Source organism: Tachysurus fulvidraco, chromosome 21 (assembly GCF_022655615.1).
Source record: "Tachysurus fulvidraco isolate hzauxx_2018 chromosome 21, HZAU_PFXX_2.0, whole genome shotgun sequence".
NCBI lineage: Eukaryota > Metazoa > Chordata > Actinopteri > Siluriformes > Bagridae > Tachysurus > Tachysurus fulvidraco.
Genome location: NC_062538.1, coordinates 19,341,880 through 19,366,206, shown reverse-complemented (window position 1 = coordinate 19,366,206; position 24,327 = coordinate 19,341,880). Strand labels below are relative to the sequence as shown.

Sequence of the window (24,327 nt, the reverse complement as noted above, 5' to 3'; positions counted from 1 at the left end):
TAAACAATTCACCCTTTTCACCCTAACACTCCAATATGCATGGGACTATTTAAATTTAAATTTAAACGCTAAAGTAAATAAAGTATCTAATCTAATCTCTAACCTAATCTAAATATCACGTACATATGTATTAGTCTAGAAATCTAGGAAATTTTTCTTCTCCACTTGATTGGATATTCGACATGCATACGATCGTGACGAATATGCAAAACGTATGCGTGACGTCACGCGGCGACTTCCAGCTACTTTTTTTGAGCATGTGTTAAACTTTCCCCTGAAAGGAAACTCATAGCAACACTGAACACGGTATGATGTTCGTTTCCTCGGCATCGATAATACTGAGCTCGCTAGTCAACTAGTCAGAGAGCGACCTAGACACACTCGAGTAGCAGTGGCCTTGGGGCTTTTTTCTTTCTTTTGTAAATATAGGACTGAAGAAGAAAATAAAAAAAGGAGAGTGTGAGAGCTCCTCCTTCGGTGAGTGTAAGAGAGAGAGAGAGAGAGAGAGAGAGAGAGAGAGAAGCGCTGGCTGATTTAGTCTCTACGTCAGAGGGACGATGGTGGCAGGCTGGTAAAGATGGCCGCTCTCTCCGTGGACGGGAGATACGGACTCAATTGCGGCCGCAATGCCGACAGAATCACCGTTTTGCACGTAAAGCTCACTGAGACGGCCATACGAGCGCTAGAAAACTACCAAAACCGTAAGGTAGGTCCGGGTGATTTAAACCATCTCACTGTCGTCTAATAAACTTGTCCAGAGTCGGATGAAGAGACAGCGGTGCCACGCACTATAATGTGCTGCCCAGAAGGAAGGAAAAAGCACAGCTAGAAAGTCTTAATCATTGTTTTTTTGTTTTTTTTTTTAAATACATGACATCGACAAAAATAAATAATAAAAAACCTTCACACTGTGAGAGAGACTTGATTTCAAAGACATTAAATAGAGGTTTGATTTCTGTATCTGAAAATTCATGCTAACTAAAGAAGCCACGGAATTGTGGTTGGTGCCAGCTTTGCGATGCTAACGTTAGCAAACAATACACTTCGGTTTAAACACACAAAAACAACACAATTTTATACTTTTTATTATTATTATTATTAATTTATGTTTGCTTACTGTTTTGTACCGAATAATCACGCATTGACTGTCGAAGAAGCATAAAAGCGACCGAGTTAAAGAAAGTTTGTCAACTGTTGTGTATCTGTAATCAACACCTTTCCCAGTTAGCGTTTCTACACAGATCAGCTTTATTTATCGTGTTTTATTCAATCATAATCGACTTGGCAACCGGATCAGGAAATGAATGAAGTGTAATCATTGATAGTTTTGTTTAGAGAATGTGTTTTATTTTAACGTTTGTATTTAACAACACGGTTTTCTTAACGTGTGTGTGATTGTAGGCAGCTAGTTAGCAGTTAGCAGGTTTTTTTTACAGCCAGGATTAAATTTGTTCTTAAATCTGGTATCTGGATTGATTGTTTTAGACACTATGACCGTTAATGAAGAAGTGAAAAAGGAGAAATGTGACGTTTTATAGCGATTTAAAATGTTAAATTTCCGTCTTAATGTCACTACCTCGAAATCTAAGCCTAATGCTAAGTCTGAACCCCAGCTGGATCCCTATATAGGTGCGATACACAGGGTTTTAAATAACTGCCCCTGCACCCTATATAGGGCGTTTGTGTATAAAACGGTACCGGTTTGAGATTGGGCTTAATTTGTTTAGCAATCCTGAAGACAGCAATAGTTAGCTAACAGGTTTCGAGAGTAAAAAATAAAACACAAACTTGATGAGGTTGAAACTAGTCCTTGGCACTTCACTAGGTCTTGTATTTGCATAGCAAAGTTTCGAAATATTATTAACCCAGTAGTAGGTCAAGTTAGCTGTTATACAAGTCGGTTTATTTTTGCACATTTGCTCGCTATCATTCGTTTTTTTTTTTGTTGCTAACTTGACTAGCCAGGTGACATGGACCTGAGGTAACTAGCTAAGAGGATTAATTGAAGTAAATCACAAACTGTCGTATTTTTCTGTTAGCATAAATATACCGTGTTAATTTCCTTGATTTAAACACAAACGATATATTTGTTTGTTTGTTTGTTTTATTTAGTTGTGTATTTATTAGAGGCTTTTGTCTGTATTTGGTCCTTAACGGTTCGTTGTTATGCTAGTTGGCTAAAAATTTCTAAATAATTAGCTAGCTAGCTACCGAGTCGAAAGCTAAACAAAAGTATATTTTCGTATCAAAGTATGAAAAATGAGAAATAATGATTTGCGTGTTTAATATAGAGCTGATAAATGAATGCTTGAGACGAGTCCATTTGGTTAAGTCATAAATATTAAGTGAATTCATAGCTAGCTGCTCCTCTTGAACCCTTCTGGACATTTCTGTAGCTTTTAAAAGCGAGGAGAATTGCTTGACGTGAGCATACGGAGAGAACTGAGCTCCATGGCCTCATGAACAGTCACATTGTCTGAATTTTTTTTTTTTTTTTTTTTTGCGCTCTACACTGACTCAAAGTGCTTACGAGGCAGACTTTGCGTTAAAGCCACAGCAGGCTTTACAGCACTCACTATTCAAAAAGGACATGATGAAGCATGATTTTCTTCCCCCACTCCTTTGCACTGCTCACATCATTTGAACCTTTTTTTTTTTTTAATCTCAGTAGAGAAATTTCTAAATAAATGCATTACATTTTATCTACTAGAAGAATAGTATTCGGTTCGTGATGGTCCACTTGACTATGATGGCTGGATATCTAGTGGACGTTACTGCACTGCATGGCAACAGGAGTTAATGCTTAACCTTTCATGGCTATAAATAATACGCATAGGTTTGATATGATATTGTTTCACACCTTGCCAGTTTTCACGGTGCCATGGACTCTGAACTGAGGCAAGGCAAAAAGGTGGTTGTTTGTTTTTAAACCGTTTATTATTTTTTGTCTTGAGTAAGCCATGTAAATGAACTAAAAATTACTTTCCAAAACATCGCTTTCTAGATGATCGTTTTCGGGGAAATAATTTTGCACACCTCCATGTGATTTGTATGTGAACTACAGCCAGTTAATTGATTCTCTCTCTCTCACACACACACACACACACACACACACCCCAAATAGTTTTTATTTTTTTCTCACTTTCTCAAGCTTGCAGTTCAACCTACCAAGCTGAAAAGCTGTCCTCCAGTGGACAACCACAGATCTAGTGCTTGTCCTACCAGGGTTTACGATTTCGTCTGTTGAGTTGACAGCGTCCCATCAGGGCATCCTGGTTGTCAGACTAAACACACTCGCTTCTTTTGGTTTGTCGAAGCTTGCTTACACTCATAGCAGTGATTAAAGTTTCAACACAAAATATGACCAGTTCACAAAAGGTTAAAAGCTTCTTTTTTTTTTTTTTTTTTTTTTTTGCTAAGAAGAACCTGCTGTCATCACGTAACACTTCATCATGTTGCTCCTGCCTCACCAGACACTAGACAGGGCGTGTTGACCACAGAGTAGCTCCCTCTGATCAGGACGGACGGAGTGCTGAATATTGTAAAATGTCCTATGGAAAGATTGGAAACAAAATTCAGTTACTTTCAGAATGACTTTCAGAAATCCCTAGACTGTACATTCAGCAGTTTTGCAACATGTAACGGATTAAGCAGAGAAGAAACATTTAACCCTACGTCCTACTGACCTACAAAATGAGAGTTCGTTTCGTATGAGAGTTTAAACACAATGTGCTTCTCGGAGGCGTATGCTGTACCTCGAACGCAAGTTTCTGATCCCCACCACTTGCGGCACTACACACATCAGTTCAGGGTCGACGATGATTTTTATACAGTACAACTTTTACTTGCCTGTTGGCTAGTTAATAAACATACCATTTGTCTACACATGGTTCTCTACTGTGGTACAAATGGAATTTGTACACATTTCCTCCAGCTTCTGCTTTGCTTGGTTATACTTGGCATCCTCAGCAATATTTACATGGTATAAATAATTTTGCTGGTGGTTCGCTTTTTATTTTTAAAGGGTAAGATCAATCCCTACAGAATTCCACAACGTCTCGAGCCTCTCCTTACACTTGAATACGTGATTTAACCAGCTTGCGTTCTGTTGAGCCTCTAGTCGGCTTATCGACATATAAGCTTTAGAAAGTGCAAATTTTTTTTCTTGACCCTTAAGATTTATTTTTTACACATTCCCCTGTATGTTCTATTGCGAAATGTACTTATCTGACTATTGTTTACAAGTGCTTGTTGGGCGTCTGTGCTGTCTCCTGGCTTGTTCGTGTGAAGAACATTTGTTAATCATTGGTAGTCATTTTCAATCTCTCTGGAGGTGCGCCAAGACCAGCTGTAGCTGCAGGGGCAAAGAGAACCGAAGGAATGCATGAGCCAATGACGGTGAATATGCTGACTTGAACCTGTAGGTCTTTGTGTCTGCACTCGGATCTTTTCTTCCGGTTGATCTCAGAAGCTGCAGGCGTGTCGAAGCAAGGAATTTATTTGCGCTATAATCTTGGTAGCTTATCTTGCTCGATTAAGCAGAGAGCAGGGTTAATGCTGAGGCTGCAGTCCTGCAAACCTCGCTCTCTCCTGTCATCCTGTAGCTCATATGTGGTGATTTAACAGTTATAGGAGAACCGTCTGGGCCTGGTTCTCCCTGGCGCTCTGTAACGTGAGCAGCGCTGAGTGGATATGTGCAGCGAGGCTGTGTTTGTAGGGTGGGGAGGTGAATCTGATCTGGTTGTACAAGCCTCTGCGAAAGCACCCTACTGTCATTTGAATATAACTGGAAGCTGGCAGAAGTGCGGGTGTTTTGCAAAGTTTACTGTAGGCTTAGATTAGCGCGTTGTCCTATTCGCAACACCCCCAAACCTCCCTTTTCCGTTGTAAATATTTTTGCTTCAACATCATTTAAAGCCAATTCTCGGCTCAGTTTGTTTTTCTACGTGCAAAGGCAATTAGTTTGCATGTATATTTGACTTGGGTGTTACTTTTTCTGTATTCCTTTCAGATTTTCAGACGGATCGTTATATTCTAAGGTTTTTTATTCATGAGTTATACCTATCCATTTTTTTTTTTTTTTATAAAATAAATAATTGTCCTGTTAAAAAGATTCTTTAGTAGTGTGCGACTGGAACAAGTTTACATTTCCCAAAACACAATCTTTTTATTCGTTTGGTTCATTTTATTTACTTTTTTTTGAACGTCTCCACTACCCTGCTGATAATGTCTGCGCTAATTACAGACTAAATGTTCAAAAGCACTTATCAACCATGTTGTTTGCATCAACCACAGACTGTGCAAATGACATTCGTAAGCATATATCAAGGAGACCAACTTCAACATAGAAAATTTAAAGACTGTAGAACAATGCTCGAAGACAACCCACAGCGATCATTTCCCCCACCTCGTGCACACACATGAGGTGAAACTCGGTGGTCTTCACTTTTGCTTGGGTGTGATAAGTAAGCGTTTAATGCCGTAGACCTCGGGAAAAAGTGCACTATTTGTACACTAGAGCACTATTTGTGGTTGAACCACATAGGGAAGGGAAAAAAAAAACTTGTTCAAGTGTAGTCACAAACTTAAACGCTTCACTCTAGTGTTTTGTGTTTTTATTTTTTGTACACTTTTCTGATTATAATCTTCAGGATCTTGAAGGCAAAGTCTTCATACTCCGGGTACAGCATTATTGGACAAAGAAGCATTGTAAGCATATAATACTCATTGATTTAAAAAAAGTTGTTGAAGCTACAAGAAGGAGTTTTGTGAGAGGAGTGAATGTGAGATGATCCTGTGGGAAAAGCTCTCTAGTTGGTCACCTGTGTAACAGTAATCAGTTCTTGGCCGTGTATTAGTGATTAAAATTTTCAAGCAAACGCTAGAGGTCTAGACTGTAAAATTAGATGTTAACCATTAACGTTGCCTTTGACTACTTTTTAAATTACTATCACGCCTTTTTTTTTTTTTAAACCGTTACTTTAGTGAAAGTACATGTCGTAGCTACATAAAATAATCTGGTGTCATAGTCTATTTTGTTGTTTTGACTATGTGTAATTCCTTTTATTGGATGGATGGATCGATAGATAAATTCACAAACTTGGGCAATAAGGCATCCAATGCTAAATGCTAAAACATTTTAAAAAGTAATACATTTAAGTTAGGTGCAAATCAGAGTGTTTACGGTGCATAGTGTACAGTGTGCAGTACGGTTCAGAACCTTTTAATATTACCAATACTACCAATTTTTTTTTATTATTAGAACAATTTATTCAGAATTGATTTATTTATTTATTCCTGAGCCTGATCACGTGGCAGACTATCAAACAGCTTGAGCAGTAGAATAATGGCTAATCATTATTTTCTGTTCATTCAGACTGCAGTCGCATGCAGCAGCAGCGCTAGAAATCTTCATCTCGGAACGTACTCCTTGAACTCACTGACTCGTCCGATCTGCTGACCACGAGTCCAGATTCGAGTCAGGATTTATTTGAGTCACAATGTACTGACACAAGACTTTACGGATGAGGTTTCGAAGCCAAAATAAAGCACAAAAGGTGCCAGCATCTTGAGCCGTCGTCACGGTGACACAACAGACGTCTGCAATCGTCTTTCTCTGCTAAATTAGCACTAAACATGTATTTGGAAGAAAAGAAAGGTGACTGAGAGACACGTTTGTTGCTTGTAGCTTTCTGGTTGTTTTCGTGTCGTGGTGAGTTTATCTAGGTGAAGTTTGACCTGCGCATTCATAAGCTTGTGAGTCTGTAGAAAACAAGAAGCTGGGGGGGGGGCTTTTGAATTTTAACTTCGGGTATAAAGGTATAAGGAACGTAAAGGATTTTAATTTTATTGGTGTTTCTTTTCTTTGGTTCCTTCTGTGTTCCCTCTAAAAATGCCCTTGGACATAGGTGCAGAAATGTGGCTCTTTGCTTTGCACAATTCTTTTTTTTGTGGTTTGCAATTGCAAAAGCCCTCAGCATCATCTGAATGACGTAACGCCTGACGTCACACAGATTCAATGCCCTCGGTGACTCATTCAGGAAAATGCGGTTTTTCAAGAGACAGACGAGACGCGTCCAATCACACGCGGTCTCCGAGGACGGCTGTCGCAGCTGTCTACATGTGATGGATGACCAATCGACGGTGTCTCTGCTGTCTCCTCACGATCGATGAGTCAACTAACCGTGAATCAAAAACGCACTCATATTTTAATTCAGAGCTTACAGGACGAAATGGCGGACACGGAGCCCTTTATTTTCATCCGCTGCACCTTTTCACAAAGCGTGTTTAAATTGCATTATCATGTCATTTGCCTTTGTGTCCGTGACACACGATCTTAGAGGATCTAAGAACAAATAAACAAGCATCATAGTCCCAGATCTAGCACATTCTCCATCCTGATTGGACAGAGCATTCGATTGGACAGCTTGGATACATGTTGTGGGCATTCCAGGTCATCGTGGTTTCACAAGATGCTGAATTTCTTTCTTATCATCTTGAAGAAAAACAAAAAGGAGAAGTTTGTTCTTCTTGCTGAGTTTACTTGGATCACGGACATTTCGCAACACAACATATGTAAACTGTAAAATGCTAAATGAAAAGAGATGGCATGAGCCATCGGGCTACATCACAATGTAGATCACGTACATGAAACAACAGAGATTTTACTCCGTGTCCCATACGGACATCCTGAGCAATTCATTTAAACAATAAGGGTCAGTCAGTGTCACGCCGGGCTTTTTTTTCCAGGGAAGAAATACAGCCCAGTAGCTCCGAGGTTGGGCTTGGTCAGAGTAGTTTAACAAGATTTAGAAAACCCTTTCCTTCCTGTTTCTCGTATGTTAAATAAACAGTCGGTTCAAATTCCTATGTACTATATGCACTGTGTAGATCCGAGAAGCTTTTCTGGTTCGGACTGCCTACAGTTTCATCCTGATGTTTACTTTGCCTTTTCTTTTTCTTTCCAGAATGTACCGTCCTCACAGCCAACAATACATTTCCAAGGACTGCAAGGGGTAGGTGGACACTTGAAACCAAGATGTTCTCTTTAGTGGTAACCTTCAAATAATAAGCTGCATGAATTTTTGTCTTTTTTTTTCTTTTCTTTTTCTTTTCTCTTCAGTGAAGCTGTACGTAAACAGAGATTTATTTCCTAACAGCTACCAGGCTCGCGAGTGTGTGCTTGCGTGTCACAGCTCTCCTCATGCTGGTGTGTAGGAGTGTCTGTTTTGGCCTGAGGGTCACGTCTGAGGCTTTTCAGCTTTCACTGTTCGACCATAAAAATAGCTGGTTAACCTCTGACCCTGCAGGCCATGCCAGCTTTTGCTCTTCTGAGGCAGTTAATACTACCCTGTGGTTATACAGTTATGCACAAAGTCTGTTTGATCGTTTTTGTTTTGTTTTTTTCTAGTTTTCACATGTTCATTTTAAACGTGTGCATTTTCCTCCATTTACCACATCATCGCTCTGCCAAAACACGCTCAACGTCCAACACCGGCTTCTTTCCTCTTGTCTAGAAAGTAACAAGACCTTAGATGGGGTGTGTGTGTGTGAGAGAGAATGTGTGGCTTGGTCAACCTTCTGAAATGGTTTACAACCATGTAGCTGAAAAGCTGTAATATTATAAGGGCAGCTATTACGGAAGCAACTTTTTTTTTTTTTTAGTGCAGTTGGTTGGGTTCTCCCCTGAAATCCAGAGAATTTCCAAAGAAAGAAAGTACTTTTGACTTTTTAACTGATACGTTTGTTTAAAAGTATTTGGTCTGTGCGCTACTCAGAAGCGTTACCTCCGTAAATAGACTACACTATACACACACCGAGGTGTGTCGTGTCATTAAGGTGTCTAGTAACAGAAGCTAGACCTTCAGAAAGTCATAGCTAAAGACTTTGTCTTTGGTGCTTTGTCACCAGAGATGTTTAAAAATAAAGACTTATTTTCTTCTATTAATTTACATAATTCGCTCATAATACATCTGCTTCTGTTTTTTAGTTTGGTTAATTAGACCTCTGGGTATAACCTGGGACCGAGCTTGGCTACGAGAGGTTTGATTTGTCTTCTTAGATGTATCTTTCTTATATTTGTTGTACTAAACCAAACACTGTGGATGATCGGAGATAAGTGGGGAAAATGCAGCATATAGTTTATAGCAAATTAGATTTTTTTTTTCTTCTTTTTTTTCCTTCTTTTTTTGTTTGTTTGTTTTGGTTGTTATCTCCTGCATCTCATCTTCTCATTTTCACTCTGTGAGCGTCATCAGATCAGTCAAGTTGCTCCTGTCTGGTTTTTTGCAATCCCGCAGCGCATCAAGATTCCAAAGTCTGACGTCTCAGATGGATCTCATATCTTCGATTTCTACTTGTCCAATGTCGGAAAGGACAATCCTCAGGGAAGCTTTGAATGCATTGAGCAGCATGTGTCCAGGTAAAAAGGTGTCCCATTTCCATGAAATATCTACCCTCTAGTCATTGTGAGCACTCCATGACTCAAGCTTGTGTTTGCTACATCTAGCTCCGGGGCTCCCCACTTATCCTCTCTCGGGGCAATCCAGGACAAAATCACGGTGTGCGCCACAAACGACTCCTACCAGGTGACCAGAGAGCGCATGACACAGGCCGAGGAGGACACGCGCAGGAAGGGCACCAAGGTCATCAAACCCGGAGGGCAATTCAGAGGCAGGTGGCTCCGTTTGGACATAATGTACAGGTTCTTTTATCTACACAGCTCAGGTTTGCTGCGTGTATAGCGGCTCAAAAATGAATTCCTGGATATGTACAGGTTGCATTTTCACCCACAGCCATCTGTCTCGGAACTGTTAGTCAATGAAACTTTCAGTTTTGCATTATTATTTTTATTTTCTCAGTGTTCACGGTCACATCTAAACTCCAGCCTTTCTCACTTATGGAAGCTCATTGATTGAATCTCGGTGCACCATCTGCTATAACAGTGTAGTCTGTTTCAGTGGCGTTGACGTTCTGTTTGTGTGAAAGGGCGAGGGCAAAGTTTAAGTACAATAATATTGCAAAAACACATGATTCCTGATGAGACACGATATAAAAATAGCAGTGTTTTTTGTTTTTTTTTTTGCACGGTTCTCTTTGTCAGACGGTCAGACGATCCTCATTGCCTGTGCTTTACCAACAAGTTCTTCTGTTAGATCTTTTAACCTTTTTTTTATTACTATTCTTTTTCTGTGTGTGTGTGTGTGAGAGAGAGAGAGAGAGAGAGAGATCAAAGAAAAATGTGAAGGAAGGGTCAGTTGGGGAAATGCCAAGATTTTCTCCACTAAACCAGCCTCATCTTATTGAGTCGTGAAGGTTTTCCCCCTCCAAATACACATTCCAGAGCTCTGTAGCAATAGAGCTGTAGCTGACCAGAAACAAGTGTGAGCTAATTGTAGGAAGCACATAGAAGGTGTCAGGAAAACACACAAGCCACACCAGCAGCTCGTTTCTGTGTTCCTAATGGTCTTCTAACTGCAGGAGAGTCTGCCCCAAATCCTCCACTCACACCAAGGGGAGGCCTGGGACTTCTGGCCGCAGCAGGGTGCTGCACTATTAACTTCAATCTTTTTCACTGGTGCTTTGTGCTTCCTGCACCTGGGGATTTAGAGAGGGGGCATTTGCATCGAGCAGAGAAGTAAGGAAGCGAAAGAAAAGCAGCGGAAATGTTGACTCAGTGCAGTGTAGCAGCTGTCTCTGAGGCTTTACCGTCAAACACGTTTCTTCTTAAATCTCTTTCCCATGGAGCAAATCGCACAGTGTCGTGAGCCCAATTGATAAAGCTTTTTATCCGCCGACGTAAGGGCTTTAACTGATCGATATCTATAGTCACCGTTCTCAGCCGCTTCTTTCTTTTGCACAGGTACAAAGGTGCAGATCCGTAAGCCAGCTCCCTCAGCCCCAGACCCGGTTCCAGAGAGGAAACGGTCGACCCCCATGAACCCAGCCAACACCATCCGCAAGTGCCTTACCAACAACCCAGTGTCCCAGCGGCCATACCGGGAGCGCATCATTCACCTGCTGGCTCTGCGCTCCTACAAGAAGCTGGAGGTCCTGGCCAGGCTGCAGAGAGACGGAGTCAGCCAAAAGGACCGCAACTCCCTGGGGAGCACTTTACAGCAGGTAACAAGCAAGGATTAGGACACGGGAAAGAATAATAAAAAGGTATTAAAGTGAGAAGGGCACAGGAAAGGCGGTGGAAGGAGATCAGTGGCGTGCAGGAGGCAGAGATTTGCAGAAAATCTCCCAATTTTGCAATTGCACCTTTTGTGTGAAAGGTGAGGAACGAAGCAGTGCTGAATTTTGATGCAGGTCACAAGCTGTGTGAAAGACCGAACAGGTATTAATGCAGGTTTTGGTATTTCTGCTTATCTACACTGTGTTGTTGTTTTGCCAATTATTTTTTACCTAAACTGGGACTTTACTGATGTCCCTTTGCATTGTCCTACCATTTACAGGATTCCTTTTACATCTAATTGTACATTATTTTGTCAGCACTCATTTAGCATCGATCGGTAAATTATATTTCCCAGCTTAAGGATGCCATCACTGACAAGAATAGAACAGCAGCAGTTATGTAATTTGGGTCCAACGTATACATAAAGTGGACTCCTGACAGATATCTTAGTGTTATCACACAAACCCTTCACGATCGATCTGCCTCAGGACGGGGCAAATTTCATCCTGCACAGCAAATCAGAACAGTAGTGCTCGCTGCTCACCCAGACGACTGCAAGCTGCAAGACTTTGTACTCTCCCGAAGCATAAAAGTAATAAAAGCAGTCTGCAGGACGCGTATCTGCTGCCGAACACAGAGCATGACTAGCCAGTAAACTAGAGATTAATCCTGTACATGCGTCAGAATTCGAACATGTGATTTCAAGGACCTGCACTAAGCAGGATTTCTGTGAAAATACTTTAAATGTAATGAATTCGAAGGTTTTTTTTTTTTGCTCCCTTTGTTTACTGTTCAGAATAAGGGGAAAATTCCAGCAAATGACCTCTTTCAGTTCCTCCTGCTGGTTTCAGTGCACAAATGTCATTCTTGTAGGGAATTTTAATGTGTGAAATGCGAGTGACCGCTGAGTAATCTCAGAAGCTTTGAGGGCAAGTATTTCTCCTTGTTTGGACATGAGGTATGAGAAGAGAATTTGAAACTTCGTCCCCGTCGCATCAGAAAGCGAGAAGCGACCCGTATCGGTTTGCGAGCACCGTCGTGCCGTACTAATCATTCAACGTGCACCTTGTTTATTTTGCTTCCTTTGAGACTGCTGCAGTGTTTACACAGGACAGCTTAATCGTGCCAAGGCGTCAGATCGTCGTCTCTGCCTCTTGTTGCATGCGTAACACTATTGCTGGAAAGGGTGTGTAATGTTTAAAAGGTCAGCATGTTTTACAGAATTGCCTGGGTTCTTTTTTTTTTTAAAACTTTTGTCACCAGCAACAAAATAAACCAGAGGGAATATTTACCCCAAAGGTGCCAGGCCAAGAGCGATTGCATTTTGCATAATTATACACAAGTCAGTCTGATCATGTCACATGGTTCACTGCTGAGGTGAGCGTTTGTTTCCCATCACAGCGGATTAGATTCCTCTGATCGCTATCATTTGGCCATTAAACAGTTTGGCCATGGATGTATTAGGTGCATTATTTGTTCCTTTGTGCAAAGGATTTAGAGGATTAAAAATAAAACAAGAATTTAATGTTCGATTTTTTTTGGTTATTTTTGCTTCTTAACTGTCTGTGTACTGCATTCTACAGACAACTGAGGACCACTAAGTCTGGCCTTTTTAACCCCTTAATTGCTGGGATCTACTGATTTAGTAGTCCAACACGTTAACCAGTGTAATGAATTGTAATGTAAATGTAAAGTATTGATTTGAGGAGACTAGCTCACGGTTTTTGAGTGGGAAATGCATTCAACTACAGCACACACCGAGGAACAGTCCCTTCCACATACAGCTCACTGATACTAGTGGCACAGCTGCTAAGAGCACAACCAGGGCTGGTTTTACCCTATGACTCTTCTACGTGGATAAAATTCTGACTTGCCAGATTCTTATTCTTTCAGTGGAAGATTTGAGTGGGGTGTTTAGGGGTTTTTTGTTTTTTGTTTTGTTTTGGGGGCGACTGTAAGTTTAAATGAAACAGGTTTTGAAGGACAATTTAGATTCTAATGGGTTGCTGCTGGTCGTCATAAAAATGCACAGTCATTTTAATTTTCTAATAGCCTCATGTTCTTTCTGACCTTACTTACAGGTTGCAAATCTGAACCCAAAGGATAACTCTTACTCCTTGAAGGACTTCATTTACCGCGAGGTTCAGAAAGACTGGCCCGGCTACTCAGAGGACGAGCGTGTTCAGTTGGACTGGATTTTAGCTCGGTAAGCTCTCAGCCTTTCGAGAGTACATACCAGCACATTTGGTCAACCTTTAGAGAGAAAATGGTTTGTACCTTCTGTAGGATTGGTGACTTCTGGCTAAGGGTTTGTTTATTCTAACCATATTTAACTTGTTTATTATTATTATTATTAATAATAATAATAATAATAATAATAATAATAATAATAAAATAGTGTAGTTTACATTCAGAAAATGAAACTATCCTTTATGAAGGCGACATGCTCAAAACCAAATTCCACCTGTCCAGTTCCTGCAGCCGTGGATTTACAACTGGGATGTTTGTTAGAAGAGTGTGACTTTTCTCAGCTGCTTGCCTGTTCATACCCTTACAGCCTTTCAATATTATCCTGATTTGTAAAGTGTCCTAAACTTGTTTTTAAGTGGATCTTGTGCATTTTCAGTAAACTAGGCCTGCCTGCAGATTCACTGTCATCCAGCAGTTCTCCAAAAGAACCAACATCACCACAGGTATGGAGAAATCCCATAATGACGACCGGAGCTACAGACTCATTTATGGCAATTTAGCTTCTTTATTCTATCAGACGTGTTTTATTTTACTTAGACATGCATATGTACTTAACTTGGTTGTTTTCTTTCTCTTTCTTAGAAGCGCCAGCCTCAGGGTGACTTTATCGACCCTCTGATGTCTAAGAAACCCCGGATCTCCCACCTCAGCAGTCGAGGAGCGCCGAGCTCGTCAGATCGCCGCCCGCCTACAGAAACCGAGGAGAAGAGACCAGCTCCTCCAGTGAACGCAGCCTGTCCGGGTCCTTCGTCCCAGCCCCCAGTGTCCCACCCTCCCTCTGGTTCCAACTCCAACTCACCCAGCACACCCGAGGGCCGCGGAACCCAGGACCTGCCCCTGGACCAGAGCTCCACATGCGGGGAGGAGACCGAATGCTACGCACCCCGCTCTCTCACTCCCAGCTCCAACTTTCTCCCACCCTCTGCCACATCCCCAGCAGCCAACAGTAGCAAAAAGCCCAAAAAGAAGTCAAAGAAGCACAAAGACAAGGAGCGGGAAAGGAGAGGGGAGGGCGAGATCGTTCGGCACAGGGAGGGCCAGGCTGAGAAGGAAGAAAGGCCGAAAAAAAGACACCGCACCGAGGCAGAAACACACACACTATCTAATGTGGAAAGCCCTTCAGGTGTAGAATTGCACAAAGGTGAGGTTTTACTCAAGCAGGCCTGTAGTTGTATATAGTGTCATTTTATACCTGCAAGAGTTGCATGAAGACAGAACCACCTTTAGTACCGTGTGCTTTTGTATTAGCCATCGCATACGAGCACTACAAACAATACCATGGCAGAATGTACTCGTTTTTTTTTAATGACCGTTCAGTCACAGGCTTGGCTACATAGTGCAGTAACCCAAGAGTTCTTCCAGCTGCCTGCCTTGTGTCACTGCCAGTAAATCCTCCATACAACTTTTGTTTGCTTGGCAATAACGGTATTCATGGAAGCCAGACGAACATCATCTATGCACGAAGCACGTCGAGGTCTTCGTTCGGTGTCCGTGCAACTGAGCTGTTCACATCACTATAGCAGCCATAAAACCGGGATTTATCATATTCACTTTGTTTTAGTATGTTGCGTTTTACTCTGTTTGCTTAGTCAGCATAATGACACCACCTGTGGCATTCATAGCATAATGACACCTACTGTTTATTAATCTTACTGAATGATTGAAGTTCCAGCTCTAGGCGTGTCTACTTGTGTAGTTTGTTAGTATTTACCAGAAGAGGAAAGTGAGTCGTTTACAAGATGCCTTGTTTGTCACCCTGTTCTCTCTATAGACAGAACAAGCAAACCTGAGCTTACTGAACTCTCCACCCCGGTTATTCCTGATTACATAGCGTAAGTTTACTTTAGTGGTTTTTTGTGTTTATTTTTAAAGGAATTAACATGCTTAGTGAGTTTATTCTCATGCACTTCACCCTTTGTATTAAATATGTATTAAAAATATCATAGTGGCATCCAATTTGTTTATCCATTGCGAACTGATTTAGTACTGAAAGTGTGTGTGTGTGTGTTTCTGTCCATGTTTGGCAGTAAATACACTGCGGTGGTATCTATGGATCAGCGGCAGCGCTACAAGGACGACTTTAACGGCGAGTACGACGAATATCGCACTCTTCACGCTCGTGTGGAGAACATCACACGGCGTTTCACACAGCTAGACACTCAGTGCAGACGCCTGCTACCCGGAACCAAAGAGTACCAGGTATGGAGCAGTACTCGCCCATAACTAAAGCCCTAAAAGCTTTACTGTCCTGAATTGCTCTGCGTTTACACTGTAAAACGAAACCAGTTCGCTTCACATGTAGGTTTAACATGTGACCACATTCCAAGCAAATTCCTTCCCTAACTTTCCTTCCCTCTCACCTTATATGTTTAACTTATGTTTAACTTAATTAAAAAAAAAAAAAAACGGGTACAAATTTGCAACGCATGTGGGGCTTGAATTCTAGGACCTGGTGTAAATCTTATTCCTATCACTCTGATCAGGTTGTAGTAGTGAAAGCTTGGTCAATAAGAGTTCAAGAATAAACCGTAGGAATGAAGAAACAAGTCAGTGTTGAGCTTTTCTCCAATTCCAACCACACCCAAGTGTGTGACTTAGGGCTGTGATTGGATTAGTGATCGCATGTCAGTGTTGCATGACTAAAAAAGTCAAATGTGACATGTTCTTTCCACACTTCAGAGATAAAGCTACATAAGAACAAGACGTTCTATACATCGCATCATGTCCCTAATGTCACTGCTTTTCTCTCACTATAGAGCTTTCTAAAGCTCGGCAGCTGTTTATATGGATCCGGTTGCTAACCGGCTGTTTTTGACATTTGTTTTGCAGGAGGTGCATGAAGAGGTGCTTCAGGAATACAAGAAAGTCAAACAAGTGAGTTTGGATTAAAAGGTCGCTTATTATCGAATCTCTAAACCCGGAAATCATCTGCAGTTATCTCATATAAACTGTCGTCTGCTTACAGCACAACCCGAATTACCACGAAGAGAAGCAGCGCTGCGAATACCTGCACAACAAGCTGGCCCACATCAAGAGGCTCATTGCTGACTTTGACCAGCGGAGGGCGCAGTCCTGGCGTTAAAGTGGTGGGACCCCAGCAGCCAATCAGAGCTCTTCTCAGCCTAAAGACCACAACCAATGGCAGCCAGGGGATCAGACAGCCTGGAGGGTTTTTTTTTTTCTTCTTCTTCTTTCCCCTTCCCCCTTCTTTATTCCGTATACATCCTTTCTGATCTTTTTGCCTGTTCCCTCTTCCCCATTTATTAAGGCAACATTTCATATTTTTTCCCCTGCTTCTTTCTTCTTCTTTCCTCCATGCTGTTCCTTCTGACCACTGCCTTCACTGTTTAAGAAAGGAGAGCCACTCTTCCTGCTAGTGATGTCAAGCATGTCCAGGAGGATAACTCTTCTTCGATTTTATTTTATTATTATTATTCTTTTCTTTTCTTTTCTTTTTTTTTTTGGACAGACTTCAAAAGGGGAGAAAATGAAAGGACAAAAAAAAGAGAATTTAAACATTTTTCAAAGCAAAGAAAATACTATATATATAGCTATCTGTATTTAAAAGAGAAAAAAAAGGAAGATCTATTTATTTTGAACGGAAGGAGAAGATTGAGTCCACGGATGATATAAGGTTTAGTTTCTTTTCTGGATGCAAACGCATTGCCGGGGGCCTTACAATATACAGTGTCTACATGACTTCCTAAAGCCTTTTGCACAGGGGCAGCTGAGCCAGTGCGTATTTAAAAAAAAATAATAATTATGGGGGGGAAAAATTTAAGTAGAGGGTAACTGGAGATAGGGGAGCATGGAGCCAGGAGCCATAAGATTCCCTTCGTCTCCGGACCCTGCCTTGAGCAGCAGCAGTATTCTTGCTCACCGTGCAAATGGTGCCTTAACGTGTTCGTTTACACAAAAGGATGTGGAGTCCGACCGTGTTCCAGGGGCCCGGAGCAGAAGAAACGACTGTGATCTAGTGACAAAGTTCAGACACACATCCGTGGAAGGTGTGTGTGATTTTTCTGTGCGTGTGTGTAGCGCGCTCACGTTCACGAGACAACGGAAAATAGCGACAGCTCGTCAGTGTTTGTCTTTGAGATGATGTACGAGTGTGTGCAAGAGCGATCAATGTGTGCGCGTGTGTGTGTGAGAAGAGAGAGAGAGGGAAGTATTTGTTTTTTCTTTAGTTTCATGAGGGGAGGGTTGGGCTTGTGAGAGTAGGGGGTAGAAATGTGGATAAAAGAACATAAAGGAGGAAAAAAAATAGAAAATGAAAACCAAAAAAGCTGCTATGGCCTTTGAACCGCCTGAGCATCGGTGATCAACCTGGCTTATGTTACATGTTCTTAACTTTGAATGATAAGGACAGAGGATGGCTTGTGTGTATGTGCGTGTGTATGCGTGCGCGCGTGTGTGTGTGTTCTTTCCACAGCACCAGACAAACACAAAACAGTGTTTTTTGTTTTTTTTTCCCCTAAAAAGAAGAGCAGAACTACCAGAGCCATACCTATATTACAATTTCAAATGTATTCTTAATTATTCCATAAGTTTCAAAACGTAGTTATTTATAAGTAATGACTAGCATGCTGTTTTTGTTAATCTTTTTTTTTTTTTTTTTTTTTTAAATTCAGGAGAAAGAATTTTTGCAAATTTACTTTTGACATTAAGCAAATTATGTTTGGTGATCAGATATGAAGAGCTAGTCTTTATTTTCATGAAATACATTGGGGGAGAAAGATGCTTAAGGTTTAAGGGACTCTTTGTTTACAAAACCTGTGTTCAAATATTTTTTTTGGGGGGGGAATCGATTGTTTTTGATTATTTGAAATAAACTGCATCTTCTCGATATAGCTTATTTCTGTACGATGACGCAGAATGAGTTTCCTTAAAGAAAAATACTAGCATCACAGCTCACTTTGTTCCCTTCCTGTTTTTATCGAAACAATAAAGGAGGAAGAAAATGTAGAAACAATCTGAGGGGGAAATGCATGTGCCGCTTTTTTCTGTCGTACTGTCGGATCTAACAAGGATATTTGATCCCTACAGATATATGCAAAGTCTTAGTAGATACAGGAAACGATCGCAAAGAGCCGGATATGGGTCACACTTTGCAAGTCAGCCCTGAATGTAGTATTTGTGAATACCGTGGAGGAATAAGGAGCATTGAGGACAATTTAATGCACAAGAAGAGGAAAAAACAATCCTGTTCAGTATTTTTGCTCCGATACAGTATGGGCTGAATAAGAGAAGGAAGGTTGCGTGGTCGATTCACATAACGCGTCCTTCACTCCTCCCCTTACCTTCTCCGTTTATCCTGGACGCTCATTCTTTCACTTGCATTGATGATGGAAGACAAAGCCAAATGCGTGCATTGATTAATTAGCAGAGTTCAGCAGCTTTTTATCTCCCAGGTTTTTCTTTCACCCACAATCTTCAACTCCTTCAATCTCTTTAGTCCCTAGCGTGCGTTTCTCCAAACGGTGTCCCTGCAGCGAACATTGGCAACTCCACTTTTAGGTTTATGCAGAAAGATCAAATTCTTTAATACTCCAACTTGAAAATCTGTTGCTTTTTTCGCAGAGACCATTAAAAGTGTTTGACACTAACCATTTAGCGAGGGAACGGATACTATGTGCTGGTTAAGGCGCAAAAAAAAGAAACATGCAAAAAAAAGCTAAATGTTGGGGGGGGGGTGAAATCCCTCTTATGGTATAAAAGTAGGATGGGGTTTACTGAGAGTGTTATATTTCCAACATGTTCATCTGAGAAATGCATTACATGAGTTCAATAAAATGTGAACTTGGAAAAAGAAAAAAAAGCTTCTTCCTTGACATGTGTGGTCACTATTATATGAAAATAAGAACATGAAATGTAATGATAGTAGCTTATTAAGTAAGAATGTCATCGAATATATGGGATGAAATCCATCACTGTCCTTTTATAACCAGAATAAATACCGACATCAGTGGTTTTGCTAATGACGCTATACAACCGTGCACTCATGGCACCTGACTACTCATTATACAGTAGAAATATTCAAATACTTTTAAAAATAACATGGAAGTGACCCACTAGTGTTTTCATGTTCATACTGAGGGAAAAATAGACGTCATACTTCATGAGTGGGACAGAAAGCGGCTAATCAGCATTCATTGATTAGTCTGGGAAGACAACTGCTACTTTAACGAGACGAGATTCTCTAACAGGTCAGAGATGGTTAACAATTTACTGTACACTCCACCACCACAACTCATATGGTCATGTACACAAACATGCACAGTATGACGTATCGAAGCACTACGACGGTCAGTGTCATAAAAGTAGAATGAAAATATTTTCTATACGGTAGCAAAGTGGAAACCTATATAATCGGTCTATCGATCGATCGCGGTCCAAACTACACTTCTATCATCTGTCTGTTACTTTATTGTGGTGTTCTGAATGGGAGCATCATCAGCAGTGCAGCATTGCACACACACACACACACACACACACACACAGCTTCGTGGTAACCACTTCCTCATGCTTTGACCTTTTCATCTCAAGTCTCATCTCAGCACTTCACTATGCTGTAAAAGTGCAGACCTCATTAGAAAGATTCACTCTGAAGCTTCAGTTGTGTTCTGCTTCTTGAAGATCGTGCACTTTCAAAGAGAAGTTATGAACTCCATGTGATCTCTGAGGACAGCAAGCTCCTAATCAATACATCGTCAGAGTGTATATGACTGTAGAAAGGACATTATACATGAAAAAAATCTCCGGTGTCACCCGAATGAGGATGAGGTTCCTTTTTGAGTCTGGTTCCTCTCAAGGTTTCTTCCTCTTCCATCTAAGGGGGTTTTTCCTCACCTCAGTCACCTCAGTCACCTCAGGCTTCTTCATTGGAGATAAATACAAATGCATTTAAATATAAGTCTAATATTAATCTTTTTGTGCTTTTTTGCAATATATATTTCTTATGTTCTGTTAAGCTGCTTTCAGACAATGTCCATTGTTAAAAGTGCTATATAAATAAAATTGAATTGAATTAAAATAGTCCTGTGCAGCTGCTTAAATATAATATCAGCAAGGGCGTCGATTTAGGTAGGGACAATATCCAGGGAACACTCAATTGTCCCTAGCAATAATTCGACCAAGCCTATATATATATATTTATACATAACCACTGATATCCGTCTGTGTCTTGTGCTTTTTTACTTATTTCATTTAACATTTATCCAGGAATCATTCAATAAGATGAAAATATTTTACAACGGCGTTCTGTAAAAAATTGCGCAACTTGTGGAACACAATCACGTTGCATATTGCTTCATACAACGGAATATAGCTGCAGCTGTCCTCAACACATTAGCGAGAAAGACAAAGCCAATCAAACAGCGACGTGGGTTTGAGAGGCAGGACTCAAAAAAGGCAAAGGCCAATCATTTTAGAGAGGTGGGTTACAGAGGCGGGATTCATTGTAGGGGGTAAATCTGTTAACCGTTTGTGTTCCACAAGTTGCGCAATTTTTTACAGAACGCCGTTGTAAAATATTTTCATCTTATTGAATGATTCCTGGATAAATGTTAAATGAAATAAGTAAAAAAGCACAAGACACATTGTGCACAAAACAATTGAGTGTTCCCTGGATATTGGTAGGGACATGTCCCTACCGTCCCTTCCCAAATCGACGCCCTTGCTGATATTATATTTAAGCAGCTGCACAGGACTATTTTAATTCAATTAAATTTTATTTATATAGCACTTTTAACAATGGATATGGAATAAAAACACTGTCAATAATAATCGTACGTAATTCAAAGCATTTGTGTGTAAATTTTAATTTTGCGGAGTTGGATCATAAAATTTACGGCCACGACAGTTTACAGATACGAAATTTTGTGTGTTTGTTCAAATACAACTCCAAAATGTACGACTATGACAGTTTACACAAACAACGCTTGTTTTCACAACACCTCTTTTTCACACACGAAAACGGTCTGCGAAACAACTGTCAAAAATACGTCATCACGTTCACAGGCATTACTATCCGAGGGAAGATTAATCGATTCCACGAAATTCGCATGCGCCTCGCCCTCTTTTAAACCACTGGCGCCGAAATGGCGGATAAGCAGCCAAGCGCTCACTCATCGTTTCGGGTAAGTTGTTTTTTCCTTCCAAATTCGGACATGTTTAAGGGTTAGTTATCACTAATAACAGAGAGGAGTAATATTACAGAGATAGGTTAACTATAGTAAGTAAGATTAGCTCTCAGAGTAAGGTTACATTAGGTGCTTAAAGAATACAGCTGTTTAGGAGGTCATCATTGCAGTCTGTAGCGTGATGAGATAGGCCTACATAAAACACACACACACACACACACACACACACACACATACATACATACACACACACACATACACACCTAGCCATTTCCTGTTGCACTGACTGCCCATTTGACTTGGACCTTCTTACTTGTGCTGACTGTCCACTGATATTGGACTGGTTCGCCATTTTCTGTTGTCCAACACTTAAGGTGTCGGTCAACATCGACACCAGATTCAGGGCTGAGTGCAAGATGTCACCTAATGGAACCTGATAAACAATAAAATACTAATAAAACACTTAAGCAGTGAACACATATTGCATGACCTGTGTATTCCAGTGCATGTACACAGCTGTTAGTAAGTTAACACTTAAAATTGCTAATTCTTTTATGTAGGCCTATCTCATCACGCTACAGACTGCAGTGATGACCTCCTAAACAGCTGTATTCTTTAAGCACCTAATGTAACCTTACTCTGAGAGCTAATCTTACTTACTATAGTTAACCTATATCTGTAATATTACTCCTCTCTGTTATTAGTGATAACTAACCCTTAAACATGTCCAAATTTGGAAGGAAAAACCAACGTACCTGAGACGATGAGCAGTGTTGTAATGTAACGGAGTAAAAACACTTCGTTACTGTACTTAAGTAGAAATGTCACGTATCTGTACTTTACTTCGCTATTTAAATTTATGTCAACTTTCATTTTTACTCCACTACATTTCCTAGATAAAATGTATACTTTTACTCCGTTATATTTCCATTAAGCATCTTCGTTACCACAAAATAGAATCAGAAGAAATGTGTGTGACTGCAATAAGAGAGGTTTGGTGAATCACAACTACTAGATTGCATTGCACGCTGTACGGAGAAGCACAGGTACGCGGCGTTTATCTATAACGTTAATCGGAAAGCTGCAAATACAGCAACCAAAAGCAGTGAAATTTCACTATTCTTTTTACCAGAGTTGTAGCACAAACAAAATATTAATGCAAACAATCCATACAATACTAAATAAAAATAATATTTATTGATTTGGTCTTTGTGAATATTTGTTTATTAATGACTGCATTCATTGGACACACTGTTCGTAGAGAATGCACACATACATGAACTGATTTGATTCAAGACTGGCATCATTACATCATGCATAAAATTTTGGTGTCCACTTTTGCCATTTAATAATACCATAACTTTTGGCTTACTATGTAGTCATATAATATATAATATAAAACTCTTCTTGTTTTAAATTCTCACTGAGGGCTAAAACCCCTAAAGATGAAACCCTGGAACCGTCCCTGATTTTATACCTACCGAACATCACTGAAATTTTACTTATACTTCATATACTTAAGTACATTGAATATCAGAAAATGACTTTTGATACTTAAGTACAGTAAATATCAGATACTTTAAGACTTTTACTTGAGTAGTATTCTAAAAGGTGACTTTCACGTCTACCAAAGTCTTTTTCTAGTATGATACTTGTACTTTTACTCAAGTATTGCTTTCTAGTACTTTATACAACACTGACGATGAGTGAGCGCTTGGCTGCTGATCCGCCATTTCGACAGTGGTTTAAAAGAGGGAGGGGCGTATGCGCATTTCGTGGAATCGATTCATCTTCCCTCGGATAGTAATGTCTGTGAACGTGATGACGTATTTTTGACAGTTGTTTCGCAGACCGTTTGTGATCGTGTGTGAAAAAGAGGTGTTGTGAAAACAAGCGTTGTTTGTGTAAACTGTCATAGTCGTACATTTTGGAGTTGTATTTGAACAAACACACAAAATCTCGTATCTGTAAACTGTCGTGGCCGTAAATTTTATGATCCAACTCCGCAAAATTAAAATTTACACACAAATTCTTTGAATTACGTACGATTATTATTGACAGTGTTTTTATTCCATAATTATGCAGGTTACCGGTATGTGAGGAAGAAAGTATTCTTATAACAACAGTTTTATGCACAAAATACGGGGAATGTTGTCCCCACCAATGTCAAATAAATTATGTCCCCACCAATGTCAAAATCAAACTTTCGCCATTGAATATCAGATATTGACACTGGCAGCATTGTCCCAGATATTTATTATTTCCATATCCTATTTCTTCCCTTTGGCTATTACTTTCAGATATAAGACTGCCTGTTTCTCCTGAAGCCACATCACAAATACAAAGTGAAATTGTCAGTAATATTATAACGGCTTTAGGTTAAATTCCCACGAACCATCATAAAATTCCCCGAAGTACTACAATATAAAAAATGCTTACGTACCCACTTTTATCAAGAAGAGGAACATTTCTATAAGGAAAGACTCATAAAAACCTAGAATTTGGCTTGCTGTTTTTATGAAATAGATGCTTAAGCACGTAAACATAAATAATAGCTTAATATTCGTTCTAATTAATTCTATTATAGTAATAGCTCATTAACTGGTACGTCCATGGCTGATGCTCATAATCTAAGGCTAATAATGAAGAGTGTTTTAGGGTTTGTTTTCAGTAAAGAAAGATTGGAGTTTTCTTGTAGAATATGTTTAGGCAAGTTTTTTTTGAAAATGACGCTTTCAGGACAGAAGAATTGTCTTTCTT

At 40.2% G+C, this 24,327-nt stretch overlaps 1 protein-coding gene across 1 annotated transcript; it reads left to right on the top strand.

Moving 5' to 3' along the window:
- Nucleotides 1-278: 278 nt before the first annotated feature.
- Nucleotides 279-19,244, top strand: ell2 (elongation factor for RNA polymerase II 2). The gene is made up of 12 exons (XM_027152636.2): nt 279-706; nt 7,968-8,015; nt 9,300-9,421; nt 9,509-9,672; nt 10,862-11,121; nt 13,258-13,382; nt 13,803-13,869; nt 14,009-14,567; nt 15,198-15,258; nt 15,454-15,625; nt 16,256-16,300; nt 16,392-19,244. The coding sequence occupies exons 1-12, from the start codon at nt 578-580 to the stop codon at nt 16,506-16,508; spliced, it is 1,869 nt and encodes a 622-aa protein (XP_027008437.1). The 5' UTR covers nt 279-577; the 3' UTR covers nt 16,509-19,244.
- The last annotated feature ends 5,083 nt before the right edge of the window (nt 19,245-24,327 follow it).